Below are 22,500 nucleotides of genomic sequence, written 5' to 3' on the forward strand. Positions count from 1 at the left end.
CAATCATATCCTTCTGTCACTCTCACAGCTTTAGCTAACACACACAGCCAGCTATTCACAGTTCAACGTTTAAAGTAAATGCATTACCATATGCAACCCTGAGATTAATTTTCTCTTGGGCATACTCAATACATCCATACTAGAATAATAACCATAATGGAATAAACAAAAGACTGCACTAACTTGGGCATTCAACTGGAGTGTAAAATACAACTAACTGTGCAAATATAAAGAATAATAACAAATAAATAAGCAATCAATATCAAAAACATGAGACAAAGAGTTCTTGAAAGTGAGTCCATAGGTTGTGGGAACATTTCAATGATGGGGCAAGTGAAGTTATCATATTTAGTTCAGCAGACTGATGGTTGAGTGGTAATAACTGTTCCTAATCTTGGTGGCATGAGTCCTGAGGCTCCTGTACCTCTTTCCTGATGGCAGCAGTGAGAAGAGAGCATGGCCTGGGTGGTGGGAGTCCCTGATGATGGATGCTAAACACAAAATAATCTGCAGATGCTGGGATCAAAGCAACACTCACAACATGCTGGAGGGACTCAGCAGGTCGGGCAGCATCAGTGGAAACGATGAGTTGACGTTTCGGGCTGGAACCCTTCGTCAGGACTGAAAAAAGAAGGTGGGGGAGGGTTGGAAGAATGCTTGTAGGTTCAGTTGAAAAACCAGTAATTTGAAAGACAAAGGGGTGGGGGAGGGGAAGCAGGGACGTCATAGGCAGGAAAACAATGGGTAGTAGAAGAAGGAGGCGGAACCATGAGAGAGGTTGAATACTTGCAGGGCAATTAAGAGTTAAAAGGTTGAAACTGTTAAAATTAATACTGTTTCATTGGCACAGAGTATTGCGACTGCACACATTTTGTGTCGTGTTATAGCTCTGATATATGCAAACAATTCATAGCACACAAGACATTTTCGTGTACTGTTATGCATGTTAAACCTCCCTCATGGTTCCGCCTCCTTCTTCTACTACCCATTGTTTTCCTGCCTATGACGTCCCTGCTTCCCCTCCCCCACCCCTTTGTCTTTCAAATTACTGGTTTTTCAACTGAACCTGCCAGCCTTCTTCCAACCCTCCCCCCACCTTCTTTCTTCAGTCCTGACGAAGGGTTCCGGCCCGAAACGTCAACTCATCGTTTCCACTGATGCTGCCCGACCTGATGGATGCTGCTTTCCTGCGACAATGCTTCATGTAGATGTGCTCAGTGGTGGAGAGGGCTTTACCCATGATGGACTGGGAATATCCACTATGTTTTGTAGGACTTTTCATTCAAAGACATTAGTGTTTCCATACTAGGCTGTGATGCAGCCAGTCAATATACTCTCCATTACACATCTATAGAAGTTTGCTGATGTTTTAGATGCCATGCCAAATCTTTGCAAACTCCTAAGGAAGTAAAGGTAATGCTGTGCTTTCTTCATAATTGCACTTAAATGCTGGATCTCCGAAATAATCATAATGCCAGCAACATTATCCAAATGTTCTCTCTTGCAAATCCTGGTGTGTACAACAGAGTAATACCAGGTGAACAACAGACCTGTTCCATTGAGCAGATGGTTACACCATCTTTTGGTACAAAGATAATTCAGTCAGTGGCCCCAGACAGGATAAACCCACATCTTCATAAATAATATTCATTCCCAAATATCACTGTCCCTTACTGCATTACCTCAGGTGGTATGGTAGTGTAGTGGTTAGGACAATGCTTTACACTACAGATGTCCTGGGTTCAACTCCTGCCTCCACCTACAAGGAGTTTGTACTTTCTCCCCATTACCAGGTGGGTTTCCTCAGGGTGCTCTGGTTTCTTCCGACAGTCTAAATATGTTCCGGTTAGAAGGCTAATTGGTCAATTGTCCTGTGATTACACTCAGGTTAAATGGGCAGCACAGCTCAAAGGACCAGAGAGCCTGCTTGGCCCTGTACCTCAATAAATAAATAAACCTATCCTATTTTAAAGCTGAGGGTAGTGAAAGCAAACATTCCAGTGTTCCTGAACCACAGAGTCACAGAGTCACAGAGCACCACAGTGCGGAAACTGGCCATTCAGTCCATCTATTCTATGCCAACCTTGTTTTCTGCCTCGTCCCGTTCCCGTATACCAGTATCCAGACCATAGCCGTCCATACCCCTCCCATTCATGGACCTATTCAAACATCTCTTCAATGTTATAATTAACGTGCATCCACTTCTTCCACTGGTAGCTCATTCCACACCACGACCACGTCTGAGTAAAGAGGTTGTTCCCCCTCTGGCTCCTCTTGAGCATTTCACCTTTCACCCTTAACTCATGACCTCTAGTTCTAGTCTCAGTGGAGAAAGCCTGTATGTATCCACACTACCTATACCCCTCATAATTTTGTACACCTCTCTTTAGAGTGGGGCTTCCCAACCTTTTTATGTGCCATAGACCCCAACCATTAACCAAGGGTCTGTGTGTACTGCTCCAGAGTGTAACCAGAATGGGGAATGGGAAAAGAGAGAAGCAGAGAGAAGGTGGGTGCAATTACCATAAGTTAGAGAAACTGATGTTCATGCCATCAGGCTGGAGGCTACCCAGGTGGACAATGAGGTGTTTCTCCTCCAGCATGAGTTTGGCCTCATCGTGGCAGCAGAGAAGACCATCACAGACAGGTCCGACTGGGAACGGGAAGTGAATTGAAATGGGTAGCAACCGGGAAATTCTGCCTTTTGCGGAGGACAGAGCGAAGGTGCTCAACAAAGCGGAGTTCCAGTCTGTGTTGGATCTCACCAGTGTAGAGGAGGCTGCACCAGATACAGTGCATGACCCCAACAGGCTTGCAGATGAAATGTCACCACACCTGGAAGGGTTGTTTGGGTCTGAGAAAGGTGGTAAGGATTAAACCAGCATTTCATGGTCATTAACATCAAGATCTGCCTGTTCTGCATTCTTCCAGCAACTATTTACTGAACATAAGCTGAAGTCCTCACAAAAATAGCATTCGACAATCATGCACATAAATATGATTATCATTTTAGCATCCACAACCACTTGTAGCACCCACATATAACAGCTAATAATCTCAATTCCCCACTGGCTATCTGCCATTGATTGAGCACATTATCGTTTAAATTGGACTGTGATATCATGGTTGTCACTCATTGCCCTATATTCCAATATTGTATTTATAAAATTACATTTAGCACATGTGAAAATGAATCCATTTAGTTTACAAATTGAGAAATAGACTAAATTTAATTTGCAACTGTGTTTATGGATCGAGTTTGATTTACTTTTGAACCCTGCACAAGAAATGAATTTGGAAAATATTTGCACCAAATGAGGAAGTGTTCTTAAGCAGAATTATTTGATTTCTTTTCAAATTAAACTTTGCTGAAAAATTTAATAACTGCTTTGGTGAATAATAATTCAATTCAGGGTATAATTGGCCCAATATCTTGTTAAGTTTATGAGGTAACAGTAACTTCTTCGCAGCATTGGTTTTAACATGTGCTAAAAAGGAATTAAGGTGGGGGCTTATATGGGAGGCAAGGTTTGAGGGTCGGCACAACATTGTGGGCCGAAGGGCCTGTACTGTGCTGTACTATTCTATGTTCTATGTTCTATGTTCTTAAAATCACACTGTCAGCAGTTAAAGGGAGGAAGGAGAAGATGGCGGCGCGACGCAGCTCGCAGCGGCCACTCCGGTGGTGATGTCTGTTATTTGTCAAGTAGGGTGCCGTGCACAATCCTGATTTGATGGAGACAGACGTGAGAGCACGGAGGAACATCTGGTGAAACTTCTGAAATGCCTGCTTCGCTGCTGCTGCTACTGTGTGATCCAGAATCTCCGGGGGAGAAGGCCCCGAGTCCTCGGCTTTGCTTGTTGCTCGGCGGCCGGGGCAAAGTCGAAGCGCTCGGCAGAGGATGGTGCTCAGAGAGGCTGTGTCGGAGGGGCTGGTCAGAGGCTCGAAGTTTTCGGACAGACTCAGAGTCCGCCACAGTCTGGTGCTTCCAATGGGGCTGCATCAGCGAGTTGGCAGCGCTTGGAGGTTCATGGCGGGGAGAGTTCCTCCCTTCTGCCGCCTGCGTGAGATGATGGGTCTATCGGGACTTTAAGACTTTTTTTTACCATGCCCATGGTCTGCTCTTTATCAAATTATGGTATTGCTTTGCACTGTTGTAACTATATGTCATAATTATGTGGTTTCGTCCATTTTAATCTTGGTTTGTCCTGTGTTTTCTTGTGATATCATTCTGGAGGAACGTTCTTTCATTTTTTAATGCATGCATTCGTGAATGACAATAAACGAGGACTGAGTGTCCTCATAATCTAACCTAATCTAAAGTCAAAATCATTAAATCAGAAATGTGTAAAACCTTCAATATAAGAACATAAGAAAATAAGAAATAGGAGCAGGAGTAGGCCATCCAGCCCATCAAGTCTGCCCCACCATTCAATAAGATCCTGGCTGATCTGTCCGTAAACTCAGCTCCATCTCCCTGCCTTTTCCCCATAACCCTTAATTCCCCTACTATGTAAAAATCTATCTAACTGTACCTTAAATATATTTAGTGAAGAAGCCTCAACTGCTTCCCTGGGCAGAGAATTCCACAGATTCACCACTCTCTGGGAAAAACAGTTTCTCCTCATCTCCGTCCTAAATCTTCTCCCCTGAATCTTGAGGCAATGTCCCCTAGTTCTAGTCCCACCTACCAATGGAAACAACTTTCCTACTTCTATCTTATCTATCCCTTTATCCCTTTATGTATAAGTAGTTGAGTTTTATCTTGCCACCATCTTGTCCATAACTTCCTTTTGCAGCCATCAGGCAAGAGGTATAGAAGCCTGAAGCCCCACACCACCAGATTCGAGATCTGCTACTTCCCTTCAACCATAATTGAGGGGAGATTTGATAGAGGTATACAAAATTACAAGGGGTATAGATAGAGTAAATGCAAACAGACTTTTTTCACTGCAACCAGAGGACATGGGTTAAGGGTGAAAGGTGAAAAGTTTAAGGGGAACATGAGGGGAAACTTCTTCAGTCAGAGGTGGTGAGAGTGTGGAAGGAGCTGCCAGTGCAACTGGTGCATGTGAGCTCAATTTCAATGTTTAAGAGAAGCTTGGATAGCTACATGGATGGCAGGGGCGTGGAGGGCTGTGGTCCGGGTGCAGGTCAATGGGAGTGGCGGTTTAAATCCTTCTGCACAGACTAGATATGCTGAAGGCTCTATTTCTGTGCTGCGTTCCTCTATGATTCTATGATAATAGTTGACTTTTTGGGCCAAAACCCTTCAGGACTGGAATGTTAAATGGTTCAGCATAGACTAGATGGGCCAAAGGGCCCATTTCTATGGCGTTCTTTTCTTTGACTTTGTTCGGTTCTTGAAAAGATTAAAAATTATTTTTATTTGTCGCTTGTAAATTGAAGGCTTCATTGTAATGCGCTGTATACATCAAAGACTAACACAGTCCGAGGATGTGCTGGGGGAGGCCTGCTAATATCAGCATGTTTCTGGCACCAACATAGCGTACCCACAACTTATTAACCCTAATCCTTACGTCCTTGGAATGTGGAAAGAAACTGGAGCACTCACTGGAAACCAACGCGGTGATGGGGAAAGCAAACAAGCTCCTTACAGACTCCGGCCAGAATTTGACCCAGATTGCTGGCGCTGATTTATAATCCCCTTCAACCCCATACTCCTGCCTTCTCCCCATAACCTCTGACACCGTGACTAATCGAGAACCTATCAACCTCTGCTTGAAATATACCATCGACTTGACCTCCTGAGGCAATGAATTCCACAGATTCCCTGCCCTCTGGCTCAATCAATTCCTCCTCTTCGCTGTTCTGAAGGGACATCCTTGTATTCCGAGGCTGTGCCCTCTGGTCCTAGACTTGCCCACTATAGAGAACATCCTCTCCACATCCACGCCATCAAGGCCTCTCAATATTGAACAGGTTCCAATGAGATCCCGCTCCCCTATTCTTCTACTCCAGTCAGTACAAGCCCGGAGCCACCAAACACTCCTCATACATTAACCCCTTCATTCCCGTGAACCTCCCCTGGACACCTTCCAATGCTAGCATATCTTTTCTTAGATAAGGGGTCCAAAACTGCTCACAATACTCAGGCCTAGTGAGGCCTCACCAGTGCCTTATTAAGTCTCAGTGTTACATTCTTGCTTTGTTTTGGACTACTGTATTCCTGCAACAGGGCAAACAGGACTGGTAAATAGGTGGTGATACTAGTCCACATTCAGGTACTTTTCTACTGCTCTAACTTACTTTCTTTTCGTTCACGAAACTCCAATGGAGGTTAGACTCAGATTCAGAATCAGATTTATTTATCACATGTACGTGGAAACGAACGGTGGAAAGTGCTGTTTGTGTTAACAGCCAACACCTCCAAGGATGAGCTGAGGGCTGCTCGCGAGTGTTGCTGCACGTTCTGCTGCAAACATAGCTTGCTCACTATGTTTATTTCCTAATAAAAACAATGCCATAGTTTCCAGAGCATTGCGGTTGGAATTTGTAGTCAACAGCTCAGTCCTAGATCACAACAAACGATCAAAGATCCATGGATATGCAGTCACTTGTAAATGCCCGTCAACCGATATGCAATTTTTATTTCAGAATTTTACCGTCTGCAGTGTTTTACCTTTGCAGGGTAAATTGAGTGACACAGAGCTGGGGTGAGGTTATGTGTACAAGATAAACAGTATTTCTGCAAGTTCAGACCTTTCCAATAGCCTGATTTGGAAACCCTAAAGATGACTCAGGGATTTCCCGATAGCCAGGCACTCAAATAACAAAACTTAAAATTCTCAAGAGAGAGGAAAGGAACTTCAGAAACCTTATGCACATTTATTTTCACATTTACTGTGACAAATTCTGAGATATAATTGACATTAATTATAAATCTATCTTTTTCAAGAGTTCTGTAATTGTAAAAATGCTGAACTACATAGGTATCAGGGTGGTGGGATGGAGATACATCTCTACCAGGGAGGTGTAAGGTGCTCCTTCCCTCCGCTGGTCTACAGGTCACCCTTGGGCAAGGTGTAGCACCTGCTTAGTCCCCCAATCAGGGTCACGTGAAGCTCTGGGAGCAGGCAGCGGATTTTCATATGAGCAGCGGGAATGGCTGGAGTCACCTGTCTTGTAAAGCCACTGCCCAGAAAAAGGCAATGGCAAACTACTTCTGTAGAAAATTTGCCAGGAACAATCACGGTCATGGGACCATGATCACTCACATCATACGAAACGGCACGTAACAATGATGACGACGACATATGTATCATATACGGTTTCTGGATGTAAGAAAAATAAAATTGTCACTTCAACCAGAGAACATATTTTTCAAACAATACAGAACTGTAAGAACATAGAACAGGTTTTCACAAGCATTAAAACTACCTCGAATGGATTACATGGAAGAGGGGGCGGTTAGCGTAGCACCTTACAGAGCCAATGATCAAAAGATGACGGTTCAATACTTGCTGCTGCCTGTAAAGAGTTTCTATGTTCTCCATGTGACTGTGTGGGTTTCCTCCGGGTGCTCCTACTGTCCAAGGACGTACTAGTTAGTGTTAGTATGTTGTGGGCATGCTATGTTGGTGTCTGAAGTCTGGCGACACTTACAGGCTTCCCCCAGCACATCCTTGTAGATCGTTCCAGCGACGCATTTCTCTGTATGTTTTGATCTACACGTGACAGGCAAAGCTGATCTTTAACAACACTACATATAAAGGCCAAATGATAAAAATAGGGTACCTCTATCTTTAATATCTCTATTTTTCCCTTTCAGGGTTCTTTTGAAGACCCTGACCTGGAGTAACACGCTGACTACGGTTCAATGCAGGAACGGTCCCGCTCTCAGGGTCTCACAACTGGCTGTTTTTCGATATACCAAGGACGAGGCCTGGAAGATTAGCTCTCCTTCGGAATTTCAGGATTTCATGGCTCTGGAAGTGGGCCGACTCAAGGTCGGTGCCTCCGCAGCAAATCGGTGAGTCGTGGGAGACAGGAGATCTTTCGCTGTGTGCCCAGAGACCCGAGTTCTTTGGGCACAGAGCTCAGAATAAGCGACACAACGGACTTCTAACATCGTAAATCAACGAGTTATTTGATATGTCTTCCCTCTCGCTGAGAAACAGAGACACCTCCTTTTCCCTTATCAAATTACCGGGTGAACAAGTAGTCTTTGGGGTACTGCAAGTCTGTGTCTTCACTGATGCTTTGCTGCACACTTGAGTGCTTGGTGGAGGGCGGCGATGCTTTTATTTTGCTGGTGGGGGAGGGGGGATTGTTGCTTTGCTGCTGCTTACATGTGGGAGGGGGAGCTGGGGGGTTTGGGGGTTCTAACATTTAACTATCATTCATTGTTTGGGACACCCCTCTGTTTTCGTGGATGGTTGCTAAGTAAAAGCATTTCAGGATGTATATTGTATACATTTCTCTGACATTAAATGTACCTTTGAAAAGTGGTAGCATAGTGGTTAGCACAATGCTTTACAGTACCAACAACCCGGGTTCACTTCCCACCACTGTCTGTAAGGAGTCTGTACGTTCTCCCCATGACCATGTAGGTTTCCTCTGGGTGCTCTGGTTTCCTCCCACAGTCCGAAGACATACGGGTTGCTGGATGCATGGATCGAAGGACCAGTAGGGCTATTCCACGCTGTATTTCAATAAATAATTTTTTTAAACTTTATATTATACATAATTTTTACAAAAAAAACACAATTTAGATCAAATAAAAAGAAAATCTATCTTCATGCAAAGTGGTTCTAGAGTTGCTAAGCTGTAGTGATCTGTATTTTCAAATCAAATCAAGTTTAATTGTCATTCAAACCATTCATGGACACAGACAAATGAGACAGCATTCCTCTGAGGCCAAGCTGCAAAAACATACACACACATTCAAAATAACGAGAAAGGTAAAAAAAAGTCACCTCAGAAAATGAATTTTTAGCCCAAGCTCCTGAGCGACAAGTCCCGCAAATTGATGGTTCCCAGCAGTTCAGCCTGTAATTCCAACAATTCAACACTGGAGGGCAGCACTAATGGGAGCAGCCAACCCCAACCAAGCCCGGATGCCACTCTACAACACAAGCCCGAGTACTGCGGTATAGTCCCAGCTACAACCACGGCAACTCTGTTGCCTCGCCACCAAACAAGGGAAGCAGACCTATGTCAATCAATGTCCTACAGGGTCTTGCAATCGCAAAAGGAACGTCCAATACAGTCACTTACAGTTTCACTGCACGCTGCCTTTATGCCAACTCGAAGGCACCAACTCCAGTGCCTCCACGTAGCAGGCAGCAGTACAGGTCCACCCAGGTCAGTAATTACAAACCCAACCTGGCTTTTTCTGTGGCCCGACAGCCCAGTTGGAATCCCCCAGCCTGACAGCCTGTCTTGAACACCCCAACCTGATGACCTGATTTGACATCCTCAGCCTGATGGCCCAATTCGAAATCCCTGGCCTGATGGGTGATTCGACTTCCCTGGCCAATGGACGGACTCAACTTCCCCGGCCAATGGACGGACTCAACTTCCCCGAACCGCCGGCCGGCTCTTAAGACACCCCCGCCAGCTACTCCAAACAATGAGCAGCTTACAAAACAACAGGAATTCTGCAGATGCTGGAAATTCAAGCAACACACATCAGAGTTGCTGGTGAACGTGGCAGGCCAGGCAGCATCCTTAGGAAGAGGTACAGTCAACGTTTCAGGCCGAGACCCTGTCCTGACGAAGGGTCTCGGCCTGAAACGTCGACTGTACCTCTTCCTAGAGATGCTGCCTGGCCTGCTGCGTTCACCGGCAACTTTGATGTGTGTTGCAGCTTACTGGTCCAGTGGACCTGCTGTACAGGTTGGTATTGGAGTAATGAATAGTCTTACTATGTATAAAATACATTTAACAAGAAAAAAAGCACCTTGGGTTGGCCCCCGAGAGGCCGCTGCATGGAGACATGCTGTCTTCCCATCGGAATGTGACAGATTCAATTTGCTCTCTATCTAATGTTAGCCCTTGAGCTGAGCGACCTGCTCAATCAATCCACAGTGAATCAGAAAACCCCAGCTTTAATTCTAAACAGTTTTAAAACAAAACTTTAAAATTCACTTTAAAAGTCACTGATGCTCTAAAGTGCCTGTTGTTTTCAAAAAGATTAAACTTCTTCCCTTTCAAAGTTCAAATAAGTTCAAAGTAAATTTATTAATAAAGTACATTTATGTCACCATTTACAACCCTGCAATTAATTTTCTTCCAGGCATTCACAGTAAAGTAAAGAAATACAATAGAATCAATGAAAACCTGCACACAAAGGACAAGCAACCAATGTGCAAAAGGCGACAAACAACGCAAATACGGATAATTAAAAATAATGATGATAATAATAAACTGAAGAAAATGCCTGATGAAACTGGAAACAATCCAACACAATTCAGAATCCTGAAGCAGTTTAACTCAATCTGATTACTTACACAGGCACAATCCGGTGGCAATCATCATTCACCAAAATCTTGCTTTATAACACAAACTCATAAAAGACACCACGCCTTATTATAAATACAAGCCTGACCTAGTTTTAGAGTCAAAGTCCTATAACTTACATTATCCATTATTATAGGGAGGGGGAACATTCCTCCCCCCATTATTATAGATCCATAATAACCATCCAGATCTAATAATCCAGGATAAACAAGGAAGAACAATTTACTTAATAGATATAGCCATCCCAAACACAGATAACTTACAGAAATCAGTAAGTGTAAAACACCAGAAATAAACTGAATTAAAAGAGGAAATTGAAAGACTATGGAATATGAGCAGGGTATACCTTGTCCTCGTGCTAATACTGGGGCAGACAGAGGAAGAAATGGACAGACAACGTTGCAGAGTGGACCAGAGGGAGTTTTACTGCAATCCAGGCACTCACCCACAACCGTGACAGACGGAGGCAACCGGTGCAGTGCTGATCTGTACAGTGCCCCCACGACCCAGGCGGGGTTGCGGGATCCGTAACCGGAATGGTAATATCTCCAGCTGGTATCATCATCCCCAAGTCACTACACAATGGCATTAAACAATTAGGCCTACACAGCAATAATTAAGTAAATCTTCACAGTCACAGTACTAAAAACCATAGAATAGTCCAAAAACTCCTAGCAATTGAGAAATGAGTGTGCTTGGCTATGCCTGTACCTCAGGTTTTATCAGCTTGAGCTGAGAAAAATAAAAATACAACAATAAAAACAACAACAAGAAGAATAATAAAATAAACAAATAAATAAATAAATAATATTGGGAACATGAGCTGTGGAGTCCTTGAAAGTGTGGAATCGATTCGGGTTGAGATGAGTGAAGTTATCCTCTCTGGTTCAGGAGCCTGATGGTTGAGGAGTAATGCCTGTCCCTGAGCCTGGTGACGTGAGTCCTGAGGCTCCTGTACCTCCTCCTGATGGCAGCATGACCTGGATGGTGGGGTCCCTGATGATGGATACTGCTTTTCAAAGGCGGAAGAAAGATTCAGATGAATTACCTTCAGTAAGACTTGCGAGAGAAGCTGGTCGAGATGACTGTATTCTCTTCACTGTATAAGTTCAGTACCTTGGCCATTAATAACGAAACTTGTGATTACAAATAATCATGCTGGTAGATGACTGAGTTGTTACAGTGAATGAAAATAAATTCTAAACCGAGTGGGCCAGGCTGTGTTTTCACATCATGGTGACTGGACAGTCATCAAGCAGCCGTTTTTCGTACTGCAGATAAAGATTAAAACAACCTCAACTAAATCAGAACAATTTATTCAGCAAAAGCACCTTGTAATGTGCCACTGATATTCAAAGGTGTTCAGATTCAGAGTCCTGATAAATGACTATTCACATTCCCGATAAACAATCTCAGCCTGAGACGTCGACTGTCTATTCCTCTGCACAGATGCTGCCTGACCTGCTGAGCTCCTCCAGCATTTTGTGTTTGTTACTTCAGGTTTACATTTAAATTCGTCAAAATGTATGTACATCGAAATGTACAGTGACATGCGTCTTTGGTGTTAACAACCAACACAACCCAAACAGCTGCTGGGGGCAGCCTGCAAGTGCTGCTACACATTCCAGCACCAACATAGCATTCCCACCACGCTCAGCAGAACCACACAGGGCACAACAAAACAGGCCCTTCTCCTTCTTCACAACCACACACACACACCTCCAATCCCGACAGGTCTCCAGCCCTGCAGTCTCCAATCTCCAGGTTGTAATATTGACCCCTCTCCCCAGACTTGCCGATAACAGAACTCAAGGCTCGTTGACTCACAGGCTCTCATGCCTCCCGCTCTTATGGACATCCCATTCAGGGACCCACCATTCTGGGACAACCCAACCTTCGTCACAATTCCACGTCACAGGCTTGCAACAGCAGAGAGCCTGGACTCCGAATGTGCTTAGTCCCATGTCCACATCACTGGAATGCCGAGCCCAGAGACTCCGGATATCCTACATCACCCTCCGGATATCCTTCGTCACCCGTCCACATCACTGGAATGCCGAGCCCAGAGACTCCGGATATCCTACATCACCCTCTGGATATCTTTCGCCACCCATCCACATCGCTTGTATATTGAGCACAGAGACTCTGGATATCCTACATCACCCGTCCACATCACTGGAATGTCGAGCCCAGAGACTCCGGATATCCTACATCACCCTCTGGATATCCTTCGTCACCCGTCCACATCACTGGAATGTCGAGTCCAGAGACTCCAGATATCCTACATCACCCGTCCACATCGCTTGTATATTGAGCACAGAGATTCCGGATATCCTTCGTCACCCATCTACATCACTGGAATGCCAAGCCCAGAGACTCCAGATATCCTACATCACCCGTCCACATCACTGGAATGTCGAGCCCAGAGACTCTGGATATCCTACATCACCCTCCGGATATCTTTCGTCACCCGTCCACATCGCTTGTATATTGAGCACAGAGACTCCGGATATCCTTCGTCACCCATCTACATCACTGGAATGCCGAGCCCAGAGACTCCGGATATCCTACATCACCCTCCGGATATCCTTCGTCACCCATCCACATCACTGGAATGCCAAGCCCAGAGACTCCGGATATCCTACATCACCCTCCGGATATCCTTTGTCACCCGTCCACATCGCTGGTATATTGAGCGCAGAGACTCCGGATATCCTTCGTCACCCATCTACATCACTGGAATGCCGAGCCCAGAGACTCCGGATATCCTACATCACCCTCCGGATATCCTTCGTCACCCATCCATATCATTGGAATGCCGAGCCCAGAGACTCCGGATATCCTGCATCACCCTCCGGATATCTTTCGTCACCCGTCCACATCGCTTGTATATTGAGCACAGAGACTCCGGATATCCTACATCACCCTCTGGATATCCTACGTCACCCATCCACATCACTGGCTTTTGAAAATGGAGCAGATCTTAGGTCTTACTTTCAGCGTGACCTCTAACTCCTCCACATCCACGATACTAAACCCTAATTGGCGATCTGTGAAGGATTTGTGGAAAGGGGATGAAAACAAAGGTGCCATTATTCGTATTTATGTAAAGATGACAGCCTTTGCTATTGGCTCAGAATGTGCCCAGTTGAATGGTTTGCTGAAACTTACCACAGAATGTCAAACATAATGAAGTCCAACATGGTGAGTTAATAATGAAGGATCTCAGTCTGAAATACTAGGCACAGGAGTGTCTGTACATAAGGTGACTGACAGGAAATGATAAAGTGGTGGTGGTTGGGGGTGCGGAGGGGTGGGTTAGTGGGTGGAGGTGTTGATCAGCCTCACTGCTTGGGGAAAGTAACTGTTTTTGAATCTGGTGGTCCTGGCGTGGATGCTACGTAGCCTCCTCCCTAATGGGAGTGGGACAGTCAGTCCATGAGCAGGGTCATTTCTGGTAAGAGTCACTTCGACATAAAAGCTGATGTAAATAACATGCCATCTGGTCGATCAATCTTAACGAAAGACGGAATAATTTGCTTCCTCATGGGCTCTGTGCCATTTTCGTAATCTCCTGCCGTAAGACTTTCTAGATATGCTCTGTGATTGCAGAAGGTAATTAGACAATTCTCCAAAGTGCTCACTCATCTGCAACACTGGAGACATGAGGGTGGTTCCCTAAACTTGGAACAACAAGTAACTATTGTGCACTGTGAGATACTTTATCTTCCCTCTCCCCTTGTAACCTTAGAAACTTCAACCCAGAAGGTACGACACCAACTATATTTCATCACGAGTTTGAGGGGACTTGGTATGTCAGCAAAGACACTTGCAAATTTCTATAGTTGTACTGTAGAGAGCATACTAACTGGTTACATCACCATCTGGTATGGAGGGGCCACTGCACAGGATCAGAAAAAGCTGCAGAAAGTTGTAAACTCAGCCGGCTCCATCATGGGCACTAGCATAAGATGTCAAGGACATCTTCAAAAGGCAATGCCTTAAATAGGCGACATCCATCATTCAGGACCCCACCCCCCAGGACATGCCCTGTTCTCATTGCTACCATCGAGGATGAGGTACAGGAGCCTGAAGACACACGCTCAATGTTTTAGAAACAGTTTCTTCCCCTCTGACATCAGATTTCTGAATGGACAATGAACACTACCTCACTATTTTTTTCTTTTTTGTTTTTGCTCTCTTTTTGCTCTACTTATTAAAATTAATTTTATATATATATTTCTTTTTGTAACTTTGCATATTGCAATGTACAGCTACCACAAACAAATTTCATGATATACAGAATGCCAGTGAAATGAAACCTGACTCTAATTCTGATTTATTGAGACCATGTGTGAAGTAGAAAATCAATGGAGGATTTATTGTTTATTTACCACGAATCTGTTGCACATGGGGTGAATGGGTTGTCCGGGGAGGGGTAATAACTCTGGGCTTGTCATGTCCGTTCTGGGGATAGCTCACTCACCTTTGGGTCCCATCAGAAGCTCAGATCTCAGTCATGGCTCCAAGTAGCCATTTGCGTGAGACAATGGCCACACCCCAGTACACCGCTTTGACAGGTGGGCTAAACCAGGTGGGGGTAGCCAGCAGGCCTCACCGGCCAGTGAGATGGAGACACTCCTGTCCTAGCGCGCGAAGTCAGCTCTGGCAGACTGGGTGGATGAGATCCATCAGCCAGGAAGGTGGTACCTGTGGGGAGCGAAGGGCGTGACAAGGTACAGAAGTCATGGTCATCTATTGCAACCAAGGAAGTCCCCAGTCTGTGACAACTACTCATGTCATTGGACCTAGACTTCCGAAGCTGAGAGAGTGGAACTGCCCCAGTGAACGGTTTTTCCACTTTAGAAACTCAGAAACACAAGTCTCCTGTCATCGTTGGATGTGATGGACTATCAGCACAGTTGCACATAATCACTAATGTGGAGGATTTATTTTCCTTCTCATCTTCAGTTTCACATCCGACTTTTTAATATTTAATGAGGCCTCTGTCATTTGAATTCCAGACTCTGTGACCATTATAAATACAAGAGATTCTGCAGATGCTGGAAATCTTCAAAGTAAATTTATTATCAAAGTATGTATATATCAGCATACACCACCTAGAGATTTATTTTCTTGCGGGTATTTACAGGAAAATAAAGAGATATAATAGGATTTATGAAAAACTATAAACAACAAGGACTGCCAAATTACCAATGTGCAAAACAAGACAAATTGTGCCAATAATAATAAAACAGTAGATAAATAATACTGAACACGAGGAAATCTGAAGGTGCTGGAAATTCAAGCAACACACATAAAAGTTGCTGGTGAACGCAGCAGGCCAGGCAGCATCTCTAGGAAGAGGTACAGTCGACGTTTCAGGCCAAGACCCTTCGTCAGGACTAACTGAAAGAAGAGATAGTAAGAGATTTGAAAGTGGGAAGGGGAGGGTGAGATCCAAAATGATGGGAGAAGACAGGAGGGGGAGGGATGGAGCCAAGAGCTGGACAGGTGATTGGCAAAAGGGATATGAGAAGATCATGGGACAGGAGGCCCAGGGAGAAGGAAAAGGGGGAGGGAGGGGAAACCCAGAGGATGGGCAAGGGGTATAGTCAGAGGGACAGAGGGAGAAAAAGGAGAGAGAGAGAAAGAATGTGTGTATATAAAAAAATAACGGATGGGGTACGAGGGGGAGGTGGGGCATTAGCGGAAGTTAGAGAAGTCAATGTTCATGCCATCAGGTTGGAGGCTACCCAGATGGAATATAAGGTGTTGTTCCTCTAACCTGAGTGTGGCTTCATCTTTACAGTAGAGGAGGCCGTGGATAGACATGTCAGAATGGGAATGGGACGTGGAATTAAAATGTGTGGCCACTGGGAGATCCTGCTTTCTCTGGCGGACAGAGCATAGGTGTTCAGTGAAACGGTCTCCCAGTCTGCGTCGGGCCTCGCCAATATATAAAAGGCCACATCAGGAGCACCGGACGCAGTATATCACCCCAGCCGACTCACAGGTGAAGTGTCACCTCACCTGGAAGGACTGTCTGGGGCCCTGAATGGTGGTAAGGGAGGAAGTGTAAGGGCACGTGTAGCACTTGTTCCGCTTACAAGGATAAGTGCCAGGAGGGAGATCGGTGGGGAGAGATGGGGGGGAAGGGAGATCAGTGGGGAGGGATGGGGGAGACGAATGGACAAGGGATTCGCGTAGGGAGCGATCCCTGTGGAGGAGGGGGAGGGAAAGATGTGCTTAGTGGTGGGATCCCGTTGGAGGTGGCGGAAGTTACGGAGAATTATATGTTGGACCTGAAAGTGAGTGCATAGCTGTGTAGTCAGTTCAACGTTGACGTGAATGAACTTGCCCACAGTGGTACAGGAGCCCAACCTTAAGCAACAGAGACAAAATGCTGGAGGAACTCAGCAGGTCAGCAAACATGTATGGAGGGGAATAAACAGCAGCGATGACAACAGTTGTGTCATTGGCAAATTTATAGATGGCATTTGAGCTGTGCTTAGGAATGCAGTCATGGCTGTAGGGAGAGTAGAGCAGTGGGCTGAGCACACACCCTTGAGGTACGCCGGTGTTAATTGTCAGTGAGGAGGAGATGTTATTTCTGATCCGCACAGACTGTGTTCTCTCGTTGAAGAAGTCAAGGATCCAGTTGCAGACGAAGGTACAGAGGTCCGGGTTTGGGAGCTTGTTGATTGGTACTGAGGATATGATGGTGTTGAATGCTGAGCTGCCATCAATAAACAGCTGTAACGTCGGTCAGTTAAAAACAATGCCACACACATTGTCAGTGCAACAACGCCTTTGCACTCACTGTCGGTAAGATCAGAGAATCCACTGTGGATCTCTGGAAGGGGAAATCAAGGAAAACACACACCTTGTCCCCATCGAGATGTCAGCAGTGGAAAGGCTGAGCAGCTTCAAGTTGAGGTGCAGACATCTCAGAGGATCTGTCCTGGGCCCAACACAACAATGCAATCAGGAAGACTCGACACCGGCTATATTTCATTTGGAGTTTGTGGAGATTTGCCACGTCACCAAAGACTCTTGCAAATTTCTGCAGATGCATGGTGGTGAGCATTCAGACTGATTAAACTACAACCTGTATGGTGGCACCAATGCACATGGACTGCAGAGAATTGTAGATTTAACCAGCTCTGTCACAGGTAGTGAGCACGTGGCCAAGTGGTTAAGGTATTGGACTAGCGACCTTAAGGTCGTGAGTTCGAGCCCCAGCCGAGGCAACATGTGTTGTGTCCTTGAGCAAGGCACTTAATCACACATTGCTCTGTGACGATGCTGGTGCCAAGCTGTATGGATCCTAATGTCCTTCCCTTGGACAACATCGGTGTCGTGGAGAGGGGAGACTTGCAGCATGGGCAACTGCAGGTCTTCCATGCAACCTTGCCCAGGCCTACGCCCTGGAGAGTGAAGACTTTCCAGGTGCAGATCCGTGGTCTCGCAAGACTAACGGATGCCTTATATATATATCACAGGAACAAGACTCTCACTGAGGACATCTTCAAGGAACAGATTCTGCCAGCAGCCATTAAAACCACAGCTAATCATATATTAAACACAAGAGATTCTGCAGATGCTGGAAATCTAGAGCAACACACACAAAATACTGGAAGAACTCAGCAGGTGAGGCAGCATCTACAGAGAGGAATAATAGTTGATGTTTTGGGCTGAGACTCTTTCTCAGGACTGGAAAGGAAGCGGGGAAGATGCCAGAATAAAAAAGGTGATGGGAGGGGAAGGAGGATGGCTAGAAGGTGACAGGTGAAGCCAGATGGGTGGGAAAGGTAAAAGGCTGGAAAAGAAGGAATCTGATAGGGGAGAAAGGAAAGAAGGAGGGCAGGTGAGGAGAAGTAAAACACCTGCATGGGGAACAGAAGAAGGGTGCTACCTAGATGGAATATGAAGTGTTGCTCCTTCACTTTGAGAGTAGTCTCATCATGGCAAAAGAGGAGGCCATGGACCAAAATGTCAGAGCGGGAATGGGGAGAGGAATTAAAATGGTTGGCCACCAGGAAATCCCACTTTTGGCAGATGGAGTGAAAGTGCCTGGCAAGGCGGTCCCTCAGTTTACGTTGGGTCTCCCCAAGGTAGAGGAGGCTTCATTGGGAGCACAGGATGCAATAACCGACCCCAACAGGTTCGCAGGAGAAGTGTCACTGCACCTGGAAGAACTGCGTGGGGCACAGAATGGAGGTGAATGGGCAGGAGTAGCATTTCTGTCACTTACAGGGATGTGTGCCAGGATCTTATCCCTGCAACCAACATCATATGTTGCTATCTTTGCATAAAACTTTGTGTAAGAAGAGGAGAGTTGGATTCTCTCTGAAGATCTACTGTACTAAAGGATCTTTGACTTTCCTCTCCATAGGCGCTGCCTGACTTGCTGTTCCTCCAGTATTTTGTGGATGCTGCTTAACATTCCCATTCTTGCGTCTCTGTGTTGGATAAAGCCTTCTATATCTCCCGGGTACAGTGTCGTGTGGCTCAGTTCAGTCAGTCACAACAGGGGACTAGATACGGGGCAACAGCAGGTCCTAAGAGAGCCACAGATCTCAGGGGTGGCCACTGTAGTCTGCGTGGACTGATGGACTGGTTCATACAAAGGGCGTGTATCTGCTTTACTGCTCTATGACTCTAGGTCAAGGGTTCCCAGCCATGGACCACTGCTATTAAATGAGGGGTTGGCCAATAGTCTCTGGTAATCATGGACATCATATGAAATTATGATTTAAGGTTCAAGATGGTTTATTGTTTAAGATGTTGGAACAGGTTTGTAGTTCGGGTTCAGGATATTGTTGTTGGGTAGCTGCTCAGCAATGACATCTTCAGCCCGAGCTACGAACCTTTTCCAACATCTTAAGGAGCCACGGGTGCAACACGCTCAAACTTGCTCGTCTGATGATGTTGCCCAGTTGGGTAACGAAATGGCTGCAAGCTAACAAGCCAGCTCGGCGAGCCACTCAACAACAACATCGTTTATTGTTATCCTTCAGTACCCGAGTGTAAAGGAGAACAAAATGATTGTTACTCCAGATCTGATGCAGCATCAAAAACACAATTAAGCATAAAGAACACAGTAAAAAAAGAACAAAATAAGTAAAAGTAACATAAGATTAGCTTACAGTATATATATAGATTGATTATATATACATAAAGTGACACCAGGCACAGAGTGTCAGTACAGAAGGTGACTGACAGGAAACAATAGAGTGGTGGTGTTTGGGGGTGTCGGGGTGGGTTTGTGGGTGGAGGTGTTGATCAGCCTCACTGCTTGGGGAAAGTAACTGGTTTTCAGTCTCTTCCTTCAGTTAGTCCTGACGAAGGGTCTCGGCCTGAAACGTCGACTGTACCTCTTCCTATAGATGCTGCTTGGCCTGCTGCGTTCACCAGCAACTTTGATGTATGTTGCTTGAATTTCCAGCATCTGCAGAATTCCTGTTGTTTGTTTTTCAGTCTGGTAGTCTTGGTGTGGATACTATGTAGCCTCCTCCCAGATGGGAGTGGGACAAGCAGTCCACGGGCATAGTGGCTGGATTCATTCCTGATATCTCACCTTTTTCCGGTTCCGTTCTGTACATCATTAATGAAGGAAAGGCAATAAAGAAATCCTGATGCTTGTTCCAAAATCCTGGTCGCTATTTTGAAAAAATGTTTTTTATTATTGAATAATAAATATTCATTACTATTTAATTCAAAAATTCAAAAAGGCAAATGCAGGAACAATGCTCCAATCTTTTTGGATAAAATACATAGATATTAGGTAAAAGTGACAAGAAAAGCTGGAGATACTGAGAAGGTGACAGAGCAAAGGAACAGAAACCCAGCTAATGATTCAGGATGACAATCTTCCATCAGAACGGATGAAATTCATTGATCTGAAATATCAGCTCTGTTCCCTCTGATCAACCATTCTGGTTAACCCCAACCCCTCGATTTACTACTGCACTGTCCTGTAAACACTTTAAACCACATTTCATTTTATTTTGTTGTGTTACAATGCTGAATAGGCTCTTCCAGCCCTTGGAGATGCACTGCCCACCAACTCCTGATTTAACCCTAGCCTAATCACAGGACAATTTACCTAATAACCTAATCACCTGGTTACTTTACCAATTAACCTAATAACCTGTATATCTTTTGACTGTGGGAGGAAACTGGAACACCTGGAGGAAACCCTTGCACACACAGGGAAGATATACAGACCCTGCACAGGTGACGTTGGAAATGAATTCCCAACTTTGACGCCCCAAGCTGTAACAGCATCACGCTAACCACTAAGCTACCGCATTATTATAATGCTGTTCACATTGTAAATACATGTTGGTATTTCTGTACAATATTTATACACATTTGTTCCATATCTACTTTAACCTCTCAGATTATATTATATATTTTGTATTCTTAATAGTTGTTGAATGTTTTTTTTGTTGCGTAGCACACAGAACAAAGAACGTGGAGAGTACAACACAAGAACAGGCCCTTCAGCCCACTATGTTGTGCCAAACTAACCAAATCGGTAATCAAATGGCCAACTAAACTAATCCCTCCTGCTTCAGCACTCGCCACAATGCTGTACTGGCTCCGTAGCTGTGGACTCACTTTTGGAGACTCTGGCTTCATGTTCTGTTTGTTACTTGTTTACTTTTCAATTGTTTGCACAAGTTGTTCTTCTTTTCACACTCTAGGTGTTTGATGGTCTTTGTTGTGTGTGTTTCTTTTTATGGGTTCGAAAGGGTTTCTTTGTTTTGTGGCTGCCTATAAGGAGACAAATCTCAATGATGTATATGGTATATATACTTTGATAATAAATATACTTTGAATCCTTTTTACACAATGTCTATATCCTTCCATTTTCCTCACATCCACGTGCCTATCTAAATGTCTCTTCAAAGTGTCCAGTGTATCTGCCTCTACCACCACCCCAGACAGCACAGTCCAGGCACCCTCCACTCTCTGTGTAAAGAACCTTGCCCCACACATCTCCTTTAAAATTACCCCCTCCCATCTTAAATGCATGCCCTCTGGTATTAGACGTTTCAACCCTTGGAAAAACATATTGTCTGCCTACGCTATCTATGCCTCTCATAACCTTATAAACCTCTGTCAGATCTCCCCTCAGCCTCTGGCGCTTCAGAGAAAACTACCCAAATTTGGGCAAACTCTCATTACACCACATGCCGCCTGATATTGGCAGCATCTTGGTAAACCTCTTCTGCACCCTAAATGTTGCACCCTGACCAGCACACCACAGCAAATTCCTAATAAATGTAAATGCATAAGGTGAATAAAACTGATCTTCGATCCTCCGCCTCTCTCTCTGTAAAAATATTGTCTGGTATATTGGTTTACTGGTCTGCTGGTCTACCAGTCTACTGGTCTGCTGGTCTACTGGTCCACTGAATTTTTCCCAGTTTAGAATCCAGATCTGCTGTATCTGCAGTTTTCCTGCTTTTCGACATAAAAAGCTTTTTTTTTGTCTCTATCAAGAAACCATCTGCCTCCCTGTCAGAATCAGGTTTAATATCACTGGTGTATGTCGTCACATTAAACCTGATCTTTAAATAACTAGTGCAAAAATAGAAGCAACAAAGTAGAGAGGTAGTGTTCATGAATTTAATTTCTGAATGGACACTGAACCCATGAACACTACCTCACTCATTTTTAGATCCTCTTTTCGCATCATTTATTTAATTTAACTATTTTATATATATACTTAATATAATTCACATTTTTCTATTATTATGTATTTCATTGTACTGCAAAGACAACAAGTGTCACGACATATGCCAGTGATGTTAAACCTGATTCTGAAATTTGTTGTTTTGTGGCAGCAGTACATTGCAATACGTATGAATAAAAATTAGAAATTAAAATAGGAAGTATATATATAAAAAAGATAAAATTAAATTAAATAGGTAGTGCAGAAGGAGAGGAAAATATACTGGGTAGTGTTCATGATTCACTGTCCGTTCAGAAAACGGATG

General features: G+C 44.6%; 1 protein-coding gene across 2 annotated transcripts in view; it reads right to left on the minus strand.

Annotated features, from left to right (window-relative positions):
• The window catches only part of LOC134357790 (zinc finger protein 385D-like), a 381,269-nt gene that overhangs the window by 345,741 nt on the left and 13,028 nt on the right, over positions 1 to 22,500 (minus strand). The window contains exon 1 of one of the 2 annotated variants that reach the window (XM_063069446.1): positions 14,973 to 15,026. The exons of the other annotated variant lie outside the window; for it this stretch is intronic. Coding sequence (XP_062925516.1) covers positions 14,973 to 14,985 — 13 coding nt within the window. The 5' untranslated portion in view covers positions 14,986 to 15,026. Of the gene's footprint in view, positions 1 to 14,972; positions 15,027 to 22,500 lie in introns of those variants that run through there. 2 annotated transcript variants of the gene reach the window in all.

This window comes from Mobula hypostoma, chromosome 17, assembly GCF_963921235.1.
Source record: "Mobula hypostoma chromosome 17, sMobHyp1.1, whole genome shotgun sequence".
NCBI classification, from domain to species: Eukaryota; Metazoa; Chordata; class Chondrichthyes; order Myliobatiformes; family Myliobatidae; genus Mobula; species Mobula hypostoma.